Source organism: Chiloscyllium plagiosum, unplaced genomic scaffold, assembly GCF_037043375.1.
Source record: "Chiloscyllium plagiosum isolate Xiang-an unplaced genomic scaffold, Cpla_swu_hap1 HiC_scaffold_49, whole genome shotgun sequence".
NCBI classification, from domain to species: Eukaryota; Metazoa; Chordata; class Chondrichthyes; order Orectolobiformes; family Hemiscylliidae; genus Chiloscyllium; species Chiloscyllium plagiosum.
This window is the reverse complement of record NW_028270187.1, coordinates 7376557-7394172: the sequence shown is the minus strand read 5'-3', so window position 1 is coordinate 7394172 and position 17616 is coordinate 7376557. Positions and strand designations below refer to the sequence as shown.

General features: G+C 46.5%; 1 protein-coding gene across 2 annotated transcripts in view; it reads right to left on the bottom strand.

Moving 5' to 3' along the window:
- Nucleotides 1-5484: 5484 nt before the first annotated feature.
- The window catches only part of LOC148135452 (uncharacterized), a 32140-nt gene continuing 20008 nt past the window's right edge, over nucleotides 5485-17616 (bottom strand). For both annotated transcript variants that reach the window (XM_087984852.1, XM_087984853.1), the window contains 2 exons: nucleotides 8764-8948; nucleotides 5485-8345 (listed from right to left, as the gene is read on the bottom strand). Coding sequence is in view for 1 of the 2 variants with exons in the window: in XM_087984853.1 (XP_087840979.1) it covers nucleotides 8849-8948 (100 nt within the window). In the remaining variant the exon portion in view is untranslated. The remainder of the gene's footprint in view (nucleotides 8346-8763; nucleotides 8949-17616) is intronic.

Sequence of the window (17616 nt, the reverse complement as noted above, 5' to 3'; positions counted from 1 at the left end):
ACACTGTGTTCATGCATCAGAGAGATAGAGTGTGCGTGTGCGAGAAAGTATGTGTGTGTGTGTGTGTGAGAGAGAGAGAGCGAGAGAGAAACAGTGTGCATATGTGTACGAGAAAAATTGTTTGCATGCATGACAGAGATAGTGTGTTCGTATGTGTGTGTGTGTGCGCACGCACGCACATTAGGAACATTGTCTGTACACGGAAGGGAAACAGTTTGTGTGTAAGCATTAGAGACATTGTGTGCAAGCATTAGAGACATTGTGTGCATGCACATGAGAGACAGTGTATGGGCGCATGTGAGAGACAGCGTGTGCGTGTGCAAGAGAGATACTGAGTGCATGCACGAGAGGGTCAATGTGTGCATACGTGTGGGAGACATTGTGTGCATGCACGTGAGAGATACTGTATTCATGCACATGAACAACAGTGTGTGTGTGCATGTGAGAGGCAGTATGTGCATGCGTGCGTGCACAAGAGACAATGTGTGTGTCCGTGTGAAAGCAAGTGCATGCCTGCATGTGAGAGACCATGTGTGTGGCGCGAGAGAGGCAATGTGCATTTGTGTAAGAGTCAGTGTGTGCATGGACGAGAGTGGCAGCGTGCACATGTGCATAAGAGACAATGTGTGTGTATGCAAGACACAATATGTAATACATGCATGAGAGAATGTGTGCGTGAGAGAAATTGTGCGCATGCGTGTGAGAGATAGTGTGTGCGTGTGTTTGCGAGATTGTGTGCGCATTTGTGAGAGAGTCAGTGTCTATGTGCACGTGAGACAGTGCTTGCATGTGAGAGGTATTGTGTGCCAATGTGAGACAGTGTCTGCGTGCACTAGAGAGACAATGTGTGCGTTTGTGAAAGTGACAGTTTGTGTGTGTGCCTGAGAGACAATCTGGGCATGCACGTGAGAGACAGTGTGGGCGCACAAGAGTGGCAGCAATGTGAGTGCATGTGAGAGACAGTGTGTGTGTGCGTGAGTGTGTGCACGAGTGAAAACGTGTGCATGCGCGAGACAGTGTGTGTGCGCGCCAGGGAGGCAGTGAATGCATGTGCAAGCGAGACAGTGAGTGCATGCGTGAGATAGTTTGTGCTGGTGCATGCGCGAGGTAGTGTCTGCACGCATGAGAGAGGGTGTGTGCGTGCAAGAAACATGGTGAATGTATGTGCAAGGAAAATCGTTTGCGTGCATGACAGAGACTGTGTGTTTGTGTCTGTCTGTGTGCGCGTGCATTAGACGCATAATCTGCATGCAGAAAAGAAACTGTGGTGTGTGAGCATTGGAAACATTGTGTGCATGCATGAGAGGGACAGTGTGTGCATGTGCATGAGAGAAAATGTGTGCATGTGTACGTGACAGTGTGCACATGCATGTGAGAGATAGTGCGTGCTTGTGCATGAATGAAAGCATGCATGTGCATGAGAGACAATGTGTGCATGCACAAGGGAGACTGTGTACGTAGCATGAGAGACAATGTGATCTTGCAAGGGAAAGGCAGTGTGTGCATGCACATGTGAGATAGGGTGTGCATATACGTGAGACACATTGTTTGCGTGCACACAAGAGACAGTGTGCATCTGTGAGATGGTTTGTGCGTATGCATGAGAGACAATGTGTTCATGTGCTAGACTGATAGTATGTGTGCGTGCAGGTGAGACAGTATGTGCGTGCAAGTGAGAGAAAGTGTGTGCTTGCACATGAGAGTGTGTGTGTGTGCATGAGAGACAATGTGTGTTTGTTCAAGAGAGACAGTTTGTCTATGCATATGAGAGACGTGTGCATGCCAGAGAGACTATGTGTGCATGTACATGAGGGACAGTGTTTGCCTGTGCATGTGAATCGATTTGTGCGTGTGTAAGAGAGGGAGTGTGTGCATGGGAAAGACTGTGTGTGTGCGTGCTCTTGCGAGACAATCTGTGCATGTGCAGGAGAGACAGTGTGTTCTTGTGTGTGAGAGACAGTGTTTGCGTGCATGAGATAGATTGTGCATTGTCATGAGAAACAATGTGTGTATGCACGAGAGACACATTGTGCCTGTGTGTGAGCGCAAATATTTGTGTGCATGAGAGGCAGTGTGTGCATGCGCATGAGGGACAATGTGTCTATGTACATGAAAAAACAATTTGTGCATGCACTAGAGAGACAGTGTGTGAGTGTGCATAAGAGATAGTGTGTCCATGTGTGTGAGAGATATTGTGTGGTTGCGCATGAGAGAGTGTGTGCATGTGTGCAAGAGAGACAATGTGTGTGTCCAAGAGAAACAGTGTGCGTTTGAGTCTGAGAGACACTCTGTGAATGCACGAGAGACAGTGTGTGCGTACACATGAGAGACAATATGTGCATGCTTGTGCGATGTACTGCTTGCATTCAGGAGACAGTGTGTGGGTGCAATTGTGAATCAGTGTGTGCATGTAAGAGTCAGTGTGTGTGTACATGAAAGAGACTGTGTGCGCATGTACATGTTTGACGGTGTGTGTGCACGCATGACAGTGTATGTGCACATGAGAGAAAATATGTGCATTTATGTGAGAGTAGTGTGTGTGTGCGTGTGTGAAGTGCTGTGTGCATACACAGGAGATGCAGTGTGCGCATGCATGAGGGGGACAGAACATACGTGCACAAGAGAGACAGTGCATGTGTGTGAGAGACAGCATGTGTGAATATGCAAAAAACTGTGTACATGCAAGCGATAGACTTTGCTGCCTGCGTGCGAGAAAGTGTCTTTGCATGTGAATGAGACAGCAAGATACTGTACATGCGTGAATGAGATTGTGCATGCACGAGAGAGAAGTTTGTGCCTGTGTAAGGGAAAGTGTTTGAGTGAGCACGAGAGACAGACTTTGTGCATGGTGAGAAAGAGGGAAATAGGGAATGCGCATGAGAGCGAGAGAAACGGTGCATGCATGTGCTGGAGGGAGAGAGAGGCATATAGTATGCTTGCCTTCATCGGACGGGGTATTGAGTATAAGAGCTGGAAAGTCATATTAAGATTGTATAAGACATTGGTTCGGTCGCATTTGAAGTACTGTGTCCTGTTCTAGGTGACACATTACCAAAAGGATGTGGACGCTTTGGAGACGGTGCAGAGAAGGTTTATGAGGATGTTGCCTGGTATGGAAGGTGCTAGCTATGAAGAGAGGTTGAGTAGGTTAGGTTTATTTTCACTAGAAAAAAGAAGATTGAGGATCCACCCTGTATAGACAGGGTGGATAGAGACAATCTTTTTCCCAGGGTGAAGGATTCAATAACGAGAGGTGATGCTTTCAAAGTGAGAGGCGGAAGGTTTAAGGGGGTTACATGCAGTAAGTACTTCACACAGAGGCTGATGGGCGTTGGGAACACGTTGCCAGCAGAGGTGTTAGAGGCAGTCACAGTAGATTCATTTAAGATGCGTCGGACAGATGCATGAGTATGTGGGGAGTAGAGGGATACAGCTGCTTAGGAATTGACCGACAGTACATTTGGATCGGCTCAGTCTTGGAGGGCCGAAGGTCCTGTTACTGGGCTGTAAATTTTCTGTTCTCTTTGTCCTTTGTTATGCATTTTTGAGCAAAATAGAATGGATCTACAAATATAATTCTACACACACAAATTCACAGACTTACATCTGTGTGCATGTGCAGGAAAGAGAGTGAGAGCGAGAGAGAGGAAGAGCATTTGTGTGTGTGTTTGCGAGTGTGAGTACATATGAAAGAGTATGTGTTTGTGTGTGAATGTGCACTGGGATCTTCGTAATTTTCCTTCAAAACACTCTCTCTCCCCTTTTCGACTAACCTTCTCTCTTTTTATTATGAGGAACTTATTTTTTGGAAAGCTGCACGTGAGGATCCAAAAGATTCAGGACCAAGAAAGCCTTGGACAATGTTGACGAAAACTGTCAAAACTCAGACCCTGAGAACTGATTAGTTTATTACACAATATATCATGGGGAATTCACCGTCCTAACTGTGGCTCGGTGTTATTCTGAAGTATATCAGGATACAACAGGATTATATATAGAAAACATATAGGAGCTGATCGTTAATTACACAGTTTGGCATGCTTACAAGTTGGTACTAAATCAGAGGTTAGTCATTAAGGTCAAAACTAAAGCACTATTATGTATTCTACAAGTGGACAGAACAAATGGAATCACCACCTGTGCTAGTTACACAGATTGCCAACACTAAGCAGAAATGTCCCTAATTATTGAATGACCATGAAGTGGCAATAACTCATGAAGGAAGTGGGACTAATTGGCAAGTCGATGTCAGCTTGACTGGTTCTACACCTGCACTGATCATTCATCAAAGAGAGGAAACACTATCTTGACACCTTAGGAACATAAGGCCTACCTTTCACATTACCTCATTGTAAGGAATGCACAGCCAGCAAAGTTCTGGGGACACAAAATGGTTTCTCAGCCTGATTAGGAAAATGCCTTCCAGTACTGTAATCCCTCCTGTTCCTTTTCATAATCAGTAGAGCAGAGGTTTGACGGCATAGGGCTATGAGGCTCAATGGTGACACGAGTGCTCATCGGGAAGATAACCTTAAATAACTGAGCTATAGGTGGGGTAGAGGGTAGCAGTAATGAGCACCAGCGTGCGCAGCACTGTTTGAGGAAAACAATCAGGAGCATGATGACCACTAGGGCAATAACCAGCACTGCGAGACCCTGAAAAATGGCACTCCCCAAAGACCCGAACCACCTGCCCACCCAGGTCCAAAGATCCCAATGGGAGTTGGCAGTATGAAGCCTAGTGGCCGCCTCTCGGATGTGGTCAGCAAAATTGGTGATATTTTCACTGGTTGAAACTTTATTGCTGGAACAGCACAGCAGGTCAGGCAGCATCCAGGGAACAGGAGATTCGACGTTTCGGGCACAGGCCCTTCTTCAGGAATGAGCAGAGAGTGTTCAGCAGGAGAAGATAAAAGGTAGGGAGGAGGGACTTGGAGGAGGGGCGTTGGAAATGTGATAGGTGGAAAGAGGTCAAGGTGAGGGTGATAGGTCGGAGTAGGATGGAGGCGGAGAGGTCAAGAAGACGACTGCAGGTCAGGAAGGCGGTGCCGGGCTGGAGGGATCCGGCTGAGACAAGGTAGGGGGAGGGGGGATGAAGAAACTGGTGAAGTCCAAGTTCATCCCCTGCGGTTGGAGGGTTCCCAGTCGGAAGATAAGACGCTCCTCCTCCGACCGTCGGGTTGTTGTGGTTTGGCGGTGGATGAGTCCAATGACCTGCATATCCTCGGTGGAGTGGGAGGGGGAGTTGAAATGCTGTGCTACAGGGTGGTTGGGTTGGTTCGTCCGGGTGGCCCAGAGGTGCTCTCTGAATCGCTCCGCAAGTAGGCGGCCTGTCTCCCCAATATAGAGGAGGCCACACCGGCTGCAGCGGATGCAGTAGATGATGTGGGTGGAGGTGCAGGTGAATCTGTGGCGGATATGGAAGTTTCCTTTGGGGCCTTGGAGAGAAGTGAGGGGGGAGGTGTGGGCGCAAGTGTTGCACCTCCTGCGGTTGCAAGGGAAGGTGCCGGGAGTGGAGGTTGGGTCGGTGGGGGGTGTGGATCTGACAAGGGAGTCGCGGAGGGAGTGGTCTCTACGGAAAGCTGATAGGGGAGGGGAGGGAAATATATCCTTGGTGCTGGGGTCTGTTTGGAGGTGGCGGAAGTGACGGCGGATGATGCGCTGTACATGGAGATTGGTGGGGTGGTAGGTGAGGACCAGTGGGGTTCTGTCCTGGTGGCGGTTGGAGGGGCGGGGCTCAAGGGCGGAGGAGCGGGAACTGGAGGAGATGCGGTGGAGGGCACCGTCGACCACGTCGGGGGGGAAATTGCCGTCCTTGAAGAAGGAGGCCATCTGTGTTGTACGTATTTTGAACTGGTCCTCCTGGGAGCAGATGCGGCGGAGACGAAGGAATTGGGAGAATGGGATGGCGTTTTTACAGGGGGCAGGATGGGAGGAGGTGTAGTCCAGGTAACTGTGGGAGTCGGTTGGTTTGTAGTAGATGTCCGTGTTGATTCGGTCGCCTGAGATAGAAACAGAAAGGTCTAGGAAGGGGAGGGAGGAGTCCGAGACTGTCCAGGTGAATTTGAGGTTGGGGTGGAAGGTGTTAGTGTAGTGGATGAACTGTTCAACCTCCTCGTGGGAGCACGAGGTAGCGCCGATACAGTCATCAATGTAGCGAAGGAAAAGATGGGGGGTGGGGCCAGTGTAGTTGCGGAAGATGGATTGTTCCACATACCCTACGAAGAGGCAGGCATAGCTGGGGCCCATGCGGGTGCCCATGGCTACTCCTTTTGTTTGGAGAAAGTGGGAGGATTGGAAAGAAAAGTTGTTCAGGGTGAGGACCAGTTCGGTCAGTCGAAGGAGGGTGTCGGTGGAAGGGTACTGGATGGTACGGCGGGAAAGGAAGAAGCGGAGTGCTTTGAGTCCTTCGTGATGGGGGATGGAGGTGTACAGGGACTGGATGTCCATGGTGAAGATGAGGCGTTGGGGACCGGGGAAGCGGAAATCCTGGAGGAGGTGGAGGGTGTGGGTGGTGTCACGAACGTAGGTGGGGAGTTCTTGGACTAATGGGGACAGGACCGTGTAGAGGTATGCCGAGATGAGTTCGGTTGGGCAGGAGCAGGCTGAGACGATGGGTCGTCCGGGGCAGTCAGGTTTGTGGATTTTGGGCAGGAGGTAGAAACGGGCGGTGCGGGGTTGTGGGACTATGAGGTTGGAGGCGGTGGATGGGAGGTCCCCTGAGGTGATGAGGTTATGGATGGTCTGGGAGATGATGGTTTGGTGGTGGGGTCATGGTCAAGGGGATGGTAGGAGGAGGTATCTGCGAGCTGGCGTTTGGCCTCAGCGGTGTAAAGGTCAGTGCGCCAAACTACTACTGCGCCTCCCTTGTCAGCTGGTTTGATGGTGAGGTTGGGGTTGGAACGGAGGGAGTGGAGGGCTGCGCGTTCCGAGGGTGAGAGGTTGGAGTGGGTGGGAGGGGTGTGGGAGTTCAGGTAGCGGTTAATATCGCGGCGGCAGTTTGCTATGAAGAGGTCGAGGGCAGGTAGGAGGCCAGCACGGGGTGTCCAGGTGGACGGGGTGTGTTGGAGGTGGGAGAAGGGGTCGTCAGAGGGTGGGCGAGAGTCTTGATTGAAGAAGAAGGCACGGAGGCTTTTCACTGGCAACAGGCAGAGCCAATGAGGGCACATGTGCACCCCTCCTCGGCCAGTAGGTAATCCAGACCATTCCGGTTCTGGAGGGCAACCGTGCAAAGGGTAACTATCTCGGTATTAAACACTTTAATGGCTAAGGCTGTGTAATTGGCCACCTTCTCGAGGAGGGATGCCAGGTGCCTGGCTTTGATGGTCAGTCGGTAGGTCCCGTAGAAAGGGGTGGATACTGCTAGGAACTGTTTCAATGAAGATAAAGCCTCTTCTGGAGCGAGTCTTGAGCTGCTCGAATGGGGATAAGTGGAAATGGTAGATGAAGGGGACTACATACCGAACGTAGCAGCTACCAACCTAGGTGACTGGCAGCCAAGGGTAGGCCTCATGGCCACAAATGAAATAGGTGCAATTATAGGTACCTAGACGGTCCGTCTGGGTGCCAGTCCAAAAGGTTCTAAAAGTGGTGTTACCCAAAATCTTATTCGGGGTCTTAAGGTTGAATATATTGCCTCTTATAGTGGACAGGATAGGCTTTGAGGTAAGGAGCAGGGAATAGTTGCAAGTGCTGTATCCGGAAGAGTCTCTCTTAAAACAAACAGTTCCCAGGGGTGTACCCAGCCCCGTGGTATTCGTAAGGACCAGGGTAGGCGGTGTAGGAGAGAGGTTATACCGGGGCAGCCTTTGTACTTGTCCAAGGTATAAACCGCTGATTTCCAGCGAGGACTACTGTTATCTTTCTGGGCAAGGCCCAATCTCTGGAACCCACTGGGAAGCCGCATCGTGGCCACCTCGGAGGACCGATTCTGCTCCAATCACCATTCAGCGGTGTCAGATTCGTTGAATGGGATGGGTCGGAGAGGGATTCTACTTGAGAATGAATGGCAATGTGAGCACATACCCAGCAGTGGGAATGGTTAATCTCTTTCGCATTGTTATAAGTCATATGCAGGAAGGTGTTAGTATGTAACTCGCGAATGATAAAGTGCCCATTCAAACCCCACCAGGGGATACAGAGCTAGGAGGGACACAGAGAAGAAGCAGATTGTCACTCCCCAGATGCCACAGCCAGCGGGCATGCTGGTACTTCCGGTGTCTGTTGTTCAAGTGTTTTCTGGTCAGGTTGTTCAGGCGAAGGCGCTCTTTTGCAATGGGTGGCGTGTGTCCATTCAGGTACTCCACCATTCGGGTCACGAGGAGACGAGGTATGGGCCTTTTCACCTAGGAGAAGGAGAATTCTTTTCAAAGGTTTTATCATCACATATTCTGCACTGCATGACAAAAAATAAAAGTCCTTTTCCTCTTCCCTACCACTAAAGCATGGCAGAAGTACTGCTAATCATCACAATACAGAGCAGGGGAATGTTCTGTCTACATCAGAAAACAGAAATGAATTGTCATTTCTGTACAAGGAACATTATGGTCAGTCAGGTCCAATGCAGATGAATTGTTCACCACCATTTCACTTAGTTGCAAATGGACTCAGTTTACACTGATTGTTACTTCAGCAGTGTTCAGAAAAGTACATCACTGTGCACTGAAACAAAAATTGATTGCATTCTGAAGACCAACATTCTATATCATTACTTTGTTAGATTCTGCACTATCCAAGATACAAAAGGTCCATTGTGTTTCCTACCTTGACACTGAAGAGCAGCACAGAATCCTTTCTGTTGCAGTGTGTTAAGTTTTCACTTGCACATGATTCTTACGGGCACTAACAATTAAAGAACTTCGGCTGTTTCCCATTCGCTACAGGAGACATGTGCTGTCAGTCTGTATCTCAGTTCAAGAGTAAACTCACTCTCACTCAGCCACTGGGTGCTGAAAGGAAAATAATAAAATTTGGCCTCAATTATTTCCAGATATGAATTGACTCTCAACATCACTTATCAGGATATGCAGCGCCTGATAAAGTCCACTCTACGTGCACGTACATGCAATGTAAGAAATAATTGAGACTGAAATGCAATAAAATTAAGCATCATTGAAAAGAGTTTATGCTACACTCAGACAAAAAAACCGACAACTGAACATAGGTGAATGAGATCCAGTAAATCTCCGATGACCCCTCTCCACAGCTTGAGGGTCCTTCCTGAAATAAAGTGCCCAGAACTGAACACAAATGTGATCTGACCAATGATGTGTAATTGAGATTGTGGGAAACAGATCAACACTAGCACTATAGTTATTAAAAGTCATATGTCTGCAGAACTGATGTCAAATTGTCCTTCCCATATAGACACTGACAATGAGTGGATGAAGTTCACATTCTCAACAGTTACTGCAGAACTAATGCCCCAGTAGAGGCACAATGGGCTGAATGATCTGCTTCTGAACTGTGCCATATCAGTGATTCTGATTTTGGTGAGAAAGGTGCTGTTGTGTTGCATATTGATATTAAAATATCATACAAAAATAGACTGACATGCAGAATAAAACTCATTTTCACAAACAAAAACACCAACAATGCCTGGTTACAAATTAAAACTAAATGTCTTGGTGATACCACAGATCCCAGACTCTCTCCCCAAACAAGAAATGTGTGACCATAATTCGGAATGGTTCTCAAGAGTAAAGCAGTTTCCCTTCTGCCATCACCTTATCTCCTCTCTTCCCCATTCACCGCCACAGATTGACAGTCAACTCAGAAAACACAAAATACAGAAAAGGTTAAGATCCAGTCTCAACACCCTAATAACAACTATCACAGGATGTATTGCACAGACACAGAATATTGCTAGCGTCCACTTTAATACACAAGAGTAGACACACTGACAAGTACAGGCTGATAATTACACACTTATTCATGTTGCAGAAACAAACAAATGATGATGACACTGTTACTGCGACGCAAATGTGTGACTAACAGTCTCCATCGGTCAGTTTCAGTTATCTTTCGTCACACATTCACATTGCAGTAACTGCCGGAGACAGATTCATAACTACACTCTCATTCACAAAGCTAAAACTGACAGGAACAGAATGGTAAGTACACTCCATTTTCACACAGCATAAACTGACAAGTACAGTCTTATATTCAAGGAGTAGCTTCTCACAGGTACATATTGGTACCTGCACTGTTCACATTCACCAAACAGGATCTGACTGGTAGAAGTCGATAAGTAAATTCACATTTGACAATGCAGACATTGTTGGAGCATAGAAAGGTAACTGCATTTGCGTACTGATCTAGGAGAAACTGACAAGTACAGATTAATATTGACAGTCGCAATTCACAGAGCAGGAACAGACTGGCAAATATACACACACATTCACATTGGGGAAACGGACAGGTAGAGATTGATAGTTACGCACACATAGAGAAACTAACAAGTACACATTGATAAATACATTGGTTACATAAATGATTAGGAGTTGGGTGTTGAGAATATAATCTCTAAATTGCAGTTGATACTAACCCAGGGAGAAGTGTGCATTGTGAAGATGATGCTGAGTGACTTCACAGGAAGATTGACAAGTTTACCAAATGGGCAGAAATCTGGCAGATGAATTCCAATGCAGAGAAATGTGAGGTAATGTATTTTGCTAACAGAAACATACGACAACAATGCAGGGTCAATGGTACGTCTTTGAACTAGAGCAGAGGGACCTCTGGGTTCATGTGTATCATTCTCTGAAGTTGGCCAGGCAAGCTGAAACCTTTGTAAAGAAGGCTTATAGGATCCTTGCCATTATGAATAGAGGCATTGAGTGTAAAGCTGAGGAGATGATGCTCCACCTCCACAAATCATTGGTCAGACTACATTTGTGTACAGTTCTGGGCAATTTATTTAAGAAACTTTAAGCTCTGGAGAGGGTTCATTGAAGATTTACTAGAATGATAGCAGGAAATAAGGATTTTACATACAAGGAAGGATTAGTGATATCAGGCTCCTTCTCCTTGGAGCAGAGAAGATTAAGAGGGGAACATTGTGGAAGTGTTCAAAATTATGAAGAATTTTGGTAGTTCAGGAACAGGGGTCACAATTTCAAGATTGTCAGCAAGAGAGCTAGGAGTGAGATGAGGAGAAATATCTTTACTCAGAGTTGTTAGGATTTGGATTGTGGAGCCTGAGATCGTGTTAGAGGTATGCTTCCATATGAGGTATGAAAAGAGAGCTGGATAAGTACTGGAAGTGATGAAATTAGAGGGCAATGAAGACAGCGCTGGAAAACAGTCCTGCCTTGAATTATTTCCAGAGCTGAGAATGTGTTGCTGGAAAAGCGCAGCAGGTCAGGCAGCATCCAAGAAACAGGAGAATCGACGTTTCGGGCATAAGCCCTTCGTCAGGATTCCTGAAGGGCTTATGCCTGAAACGTCGATTCTCCTGTTCCTTGGATGCTGCCTCACCACAATTTAAACAAGGTATGGAGAATACATTCAATTCATTGAGATGAAACGGATGTCCAAGTTAGGAATGATTAGCATAAAATCTTAAATCTCGGCCATTAACACTTAGATGCTACAGTGGGAATAGACAATTATGCAGAAGGTTTCTCAAGACAAGTCCACCTTTGGAACTGACATCTTGCTGACTGAATTGAGACAAAGCCTAGCCTAGTCGCAGAAACGTGGCATTACTATGCCTTGTCTTCCTTGTCCTCCTTATTTGCTGGGAGGGAGGCCTGCTATTGATCGATTTCTGAAGCTTCATAGGTTTTCTTTTACGCTGTCTCACGATATCTGTGGAAGGTTGACATAAACGTTTCCCTCTTCCTTTTGACCTGGTTCCTCATCCCCTCCTGTATGTGTGCCTCAGAGTGGCGTATGTGATGCTGGGTGGTTGCTGCTCTGCTTGGTCAGCCTGAAAACAGGACAACACCGAAATAAAGTAGATAGGAGTAGGACCAAAATTGGTGGCATTTTGGACACAGGAAGAGTTATCTAAGAGTACAATGGAAATTTGATCCACTGGGCCAGTGAGTCAAGGAATGACAGATGAAGTTTAATTTAGATAAATGTGAGGTGCTGCATTTTGGTAAGGCAAACCAGGGCAGGACTTATAATGTTAATAGTACAAGTCTGGGGAGTGTTTCTAAACAAACAGACCTAGGGATGCAGGAAAACAGTTCCTTGAATGTGGTGTCACAGCTAGACACTGTGGTGAAGGCAGCATTTGCCATGCTTCCCTTCACTGGTCAGAGCACTGACGGCAGGAGTTGGGGCATCATGTTACAGCTGTACAGGATGTTGGTGAGGCCACTTTTAAAATACTGTCTACAGTGTTGGTCAACCTGCTGTGGAAAGGATGTTCTCAAGTTTGAAAGGGTACAGAAAAGATTTACAAAGATGTTACCACGACTGTAGATTTGAGTTATAAGAAGAAGTTGCATAATCTGGGACCTTTTCTCCCAGTTGTTCGGAGGCTGAGGGGTGACTTGAGAGTTTATAAAATCACGAGGGGCATATATACGGTAAACAGCTATGGTCTTTTCCCCAGGGTAGGGGTGCCGAAAACTAGTAGGCATAGGTTTAAGGGGAGAGGGGAAAGATTAAAAAGGGATCTGAGAGGCAAATGTATAACGCAGAGGGCAGAGTATATGTAATGAGCTGCCAGAGAAAGTGGTAGAAGCAGGTACAATTACAACATTTCAAAGACATTTGGAAAGGTACATGGATAAGAAAGGTTTAGAGCGATATGGACCAAATGCAGAAAAATAGGACTAGGTGAGTTTGGGAAACCTGTTAAGCTTGGGCGAGTTGGGCCGAAGGGCCTGTTTCCATGCTGTATAACTCTAAATTTGGATGAGAATAACAAACTTCGCCTGAAAGACAGTGTACAGGAGGAGCTGTGAATATCTGGGGTCATTATACTGACCAATTTCTCATGGCAAACCATGTGATTTCAACAAGCTGAAAACTGACCCTGACAAACGTTTTTTCTCTGTACTCTAAACAGGATGCGGCCATCTCTGCCAAGGTGGGAAGTGGATGCAATTCCGAAATGTCCTTGAACCAATCGACTTGCTCAGCCAGAAGGTGGTGAGGAATTTGGAAAGGATTAGGAGTCATGTGCAGAGCAGACTGGGTGAGGAGGGCAGATTTCATTCCCCTAAGGACCATCACAGACAGGAACAGGAGAAGGCTATTTGGCCCCTCGAGCTTGCTCAGCCATTCAATAGCATCGTGGCTGATGCCCCATTCCTCACCGTCACTTTCCTGAAATTAACATGTCACCCTCAATTCCCCGACTGATCAAGAATCTATCTACCCCAGCTTTAAACCTGCTCCCCCACACACAGCTCTCTGTGGCAAGGAGTTCCAAACACTCACAACCTTCTCACCTTAGTCTTCAATTTTGAACCAGATGGTTGTTTGTTCCTGACAACAGTCACCATTAGAGTCTTAACTCCAGATCTGTTTTTGTTTCAAATCGAATTCCAAATCCATCACCTGCCACAGCAAGATTCAAATTCACATCTGCAGGGCACACCCTGCGGAGCTAAAAACATAAGATTTTGCTTCCCCATTATTTCAGAAACTGAAAATGAATCTCATCAAAATTAATTTCAGAATAAATTTCACCACATCTTTGTGCGAAACATTGATGTGACCACAATCCATACAGTGTGGAAAGAGACTATTCAGCCCATCAAGTCTTCCCCAAACCAGTGCAGAGCATTCCAAACAAACCCTGACCCTATCCCGGCAACCCTGCATTAACCATGGCCAATCCCCCTAACCTGCACATCATAGAATCCTACAGTGTGGAAGCAGGCCTTTCAGTCCTTTGAGTCCACACTGACCCACTGAATAACATCCCACCCAGACACACTGTCCTACCCTATCCGTGTAACACTGCATTTTGCATTGGCTAAACCTTACTTGCCTGCATGTCCCTCACACTATGGGCAACTTAGCATGGCCAACCTATCTACACAGCACATCTTTGGGAAAAAACCGAAGCACCCGGAGAAAACCCACGCAGAGAAGAGGAGAACGTGCAAACTCCCAATAGACAGTCACCCGAGGCTGGAATTGTTCCTGGGTCCCTTGCACTGTAAGGCAGCAATGCTAACCACTCAACCACCCAATGTTTTTGCCATTGGCCATGTTGGGGTTGGTTTGCTTAATTGATTCTATAGTTGGCTTACGATGTATAGTCAGGCTGACAGCTTGTAGTTCAATTGCTGCTCTGGTTGAGATTGCTGCGAATGATCATTCCCTGTGCCTTAGAGGTGGTGACCCTCAGGTTAAACCATAAACAGTTGTTGCTTTTTCTCTCTTTTTCTCCCCCACACCTCTCTCTCCCTCTCTCTAATGAGACAATGATGAACTTAAATTAACCACCTGCTTAAAACATGACTTTACTGATTAAAAATTAGCTGCCCTCTTTTTTACTGCAAAATACGTGTTTTCTTCCTGATGCAACACTGGAGTGACCTGAAAGTACATGTTACCAACGGGACATACCTAAATGAACTGTGAGAGGATGCACAGGGAGATTTACCAGCATATTGCCTTGGAGGCTGGAGTTTCAGTGATTGAGAGAGGTTGGACAGACTGGGGTTGTTGTCCTTAGAACATAGAACAAAACAGCGCAGAATAGGCCCTTCGGCCCTCGATGTTGCGCTGACCTGGGAACTATTCTCAGCTCATCCCCCTAAGCTATCCCAAAATCATTCATGTGCTTATCTAAGGATTTGTTAAATCTCCCTAATGTGGCTGAATTGACTACCTTAGCAGGTAGGGCATTCCACGCCCTTACCACTCTATGCGTAAAGAACTTGCCTCTAACATCAGTCTTAAATCTATCACCCCTCTATTTGTAGTTATGCCCTCTCGTACAAGCTGACATCATCATCCTCGGAAAAAGTCTTGCTCTGTCTACCCTATCTAATCCTCTGATCATCTTGTATATCTCTATCAATTCCCCCCTTAGCCTTCTTCTTTACAATGAGTAAAGTCTCTCAGCCTTTCCTCTTAAGATCTTCCCTCCAGACCAGGCAACAATCTGGTAAATTTCCTCTGCACCTTTTCCAATGCTTCCACAACTTTTCTGTAATCCATACAGCAGAGTAGATCGAAAGAGAGGGACGTAAAAAACAATGAGGGGTGACGATAGAAAGGAACTTTCACCCCTTGACAGAGGTGGAGGAGGGGCATAGATTGAAACTAAGGGCCAGGAGGTTTCGATGGGATGTGAAGAAAATCTTGTTCACCCAGAGGGTGGTGGGGAATCTGGAACTCACTGCCTGTAAGGGTGGGAGAAGATTGAAGGAGGATTTAGATGTGCACTCATGACGCCAAGGCTATGGGGCCAGGTGCTGGGGAAATGGGATTAGAAAATAGTGAGGTGATTGTTTCTGACCAGCACAGACTCGATGGGCCGATGGGCCTTTTTCTGGGCTGCAGATCTCTCAGAAGTTATGACTAACTCACTTTGAGGTGTGTATTCTACATCCAAGATACCATCCAACTCCAACATGATTTTGTGCATTTCATGTTCAGAGGGGAGGGGTTTGTCTTCAAAAGAGAGATTGAGCAGTTTAAGTCTACTCTCTGGAGTTTAGAGGAATGAGAGGAGGATTCTGGGTAATCCAAATGGAGGACAGGAAAAAATTCTGGCCGTAACAGCTGCTCCGTTTTTGAGGTATTTTAGGTGCTGGAGGTCATTTCCTCTAATTGCAGGAGCAGCAATTACTGTTTCATATGCTGTTGCTTGAGGGGATGAGGGGTGCGTAAGAGAATGGGGGAGAGAGAGAGAGAGAGAGAGAGAGAGAGAGAGCGAAGGGGACCGGAGGGTTGGAGTGAGACAGAATGGGGGGATTGCAGAGTGTGGGAAGAGAGGGAGTGGAGAGAAGGGACGGGGGTCAGTGGGTGAACAGATCCCATTTTCGCCAGGACTGATGTCAAGTGTCCTACGTACTGGAATCTATTCCTCCCACAGCAGAAAACGAGCTTCTGATCACAATTCAACCTAGACCCACCCACTTATCCGACAGCACTGCAGTTCCACATTGCTAATACACCCTAACCTGCATATCTCAGAACACTTTAGCATGGCCAAAAGGGAGAAGAACATGGTCAGGTCAATGCGGGGGGAGGGGGGAAAGAAAGAGAAAGAGAGAGAGAGAGAGAGAGAAACTGCACAGTTATTGCCATTGATGTTTGAATTTGTGTATCGCTGGCCATTGGAGTGCTTTTGGGATAATTGTTGAACAGCGAAATTCACAACTGATCTTGGAGGAACTGTTGGGTGAAGTTCACAGCACAGAATCAGATAAGTTAATCGTTGTTTTAAATGTGGTCTACAGAGAATCTGCAGTATTGAGTAGAGTAGGCTCTTTCTTCATTATATGTTTTTGGAGATATGTCTCTTGATTAAACTTAAAATACAAGCCATAACTATTAATTTAATGTGGGGCAGTGTTTGTAGAGGAATAAGACAGTGTTATTTTCTGGGTCTGTAGATTGTGAAGGAGCAAAAATGGCCTTTAATTGAGTGATATGTACTTCTTGTCAGATGTGGGAGTTTAAAGAGAGTTTAAGGGTTACTGTGGATTATATCTGCCATAAATGCTGCTGGCTGAGAATGTTATCAGATCGAATGGATCGGTTGAAGAGACAGTTAGTAGCAATGAGGAATTTGCAACAGCAACAGTATGTGATGGATGGCAGTTAAAGGAAGGGGAAAAAGTCTCAGATACAGTCACATAGATGGGTTAACGCCAGGAAAGGTAAGAGAGGTAGGCAGCTAGTGCAGGAGTCTTTTGTGGATATACCCATTTCAAACAGGTATGCTGTTTTGGAAAATATAGGGGGTAATGGATTCTCAGGGGAACGTAGCATGAACAGTCAAGTTTCTGGTATTGAGAATGGCTCTACTGCAACAGGGGTACATCGGGTTCCAAGAGATCAATTGTGTTAGGGGATTCTCTAGTTTGAGGTAAAGACAGATGTTTCTGTCGCCAACAGCGAAAAAGCAGAAGGGTGTGTTGCTTCCCTGGTGCCATAGAGGATGTCTCATAGAGGGTGCAAAATGTTCTCACGGGGGAGTGGGGTCAGCAAGAGGTCATTGTCCACATTGGAACCAATGACATGGGAAGGGAAAAGGTTGAGATTTTGAAGGGAGATGACAGAGAGTTAGGCAGAAATTTAAAAAGGAGGTCCTCTGGATTACTCCCGGTGTTACGAATTAGTGAGGGCAGGAATAGAAGGATAGAGCAGATGAATGCATGGGTGATGAGTTGGTGTATGGGGGAAAGATTCACATTTTTGGATCATTGGAATCTCTTCTGGGGTAGAGGTTATCTGTACAAGAGGAACGGATTGCACCGAAATTGGAAGGGGACTAATATACTGGCAGAGAGATTTCCTCGAGCTGCTCGGGAGGATTTAAACTAGTATGTTGGTGGGGAGGTGGTGGGACCAGGGGAGACACTGAGGAAAGAGATCAATCTGAGACTGGTACACCTGAGAACAGAAGCGAGTCAAACAGTCAGGGCAGGCAGGAACAAGGTAGGACTAATAAATTCAACTGCATTT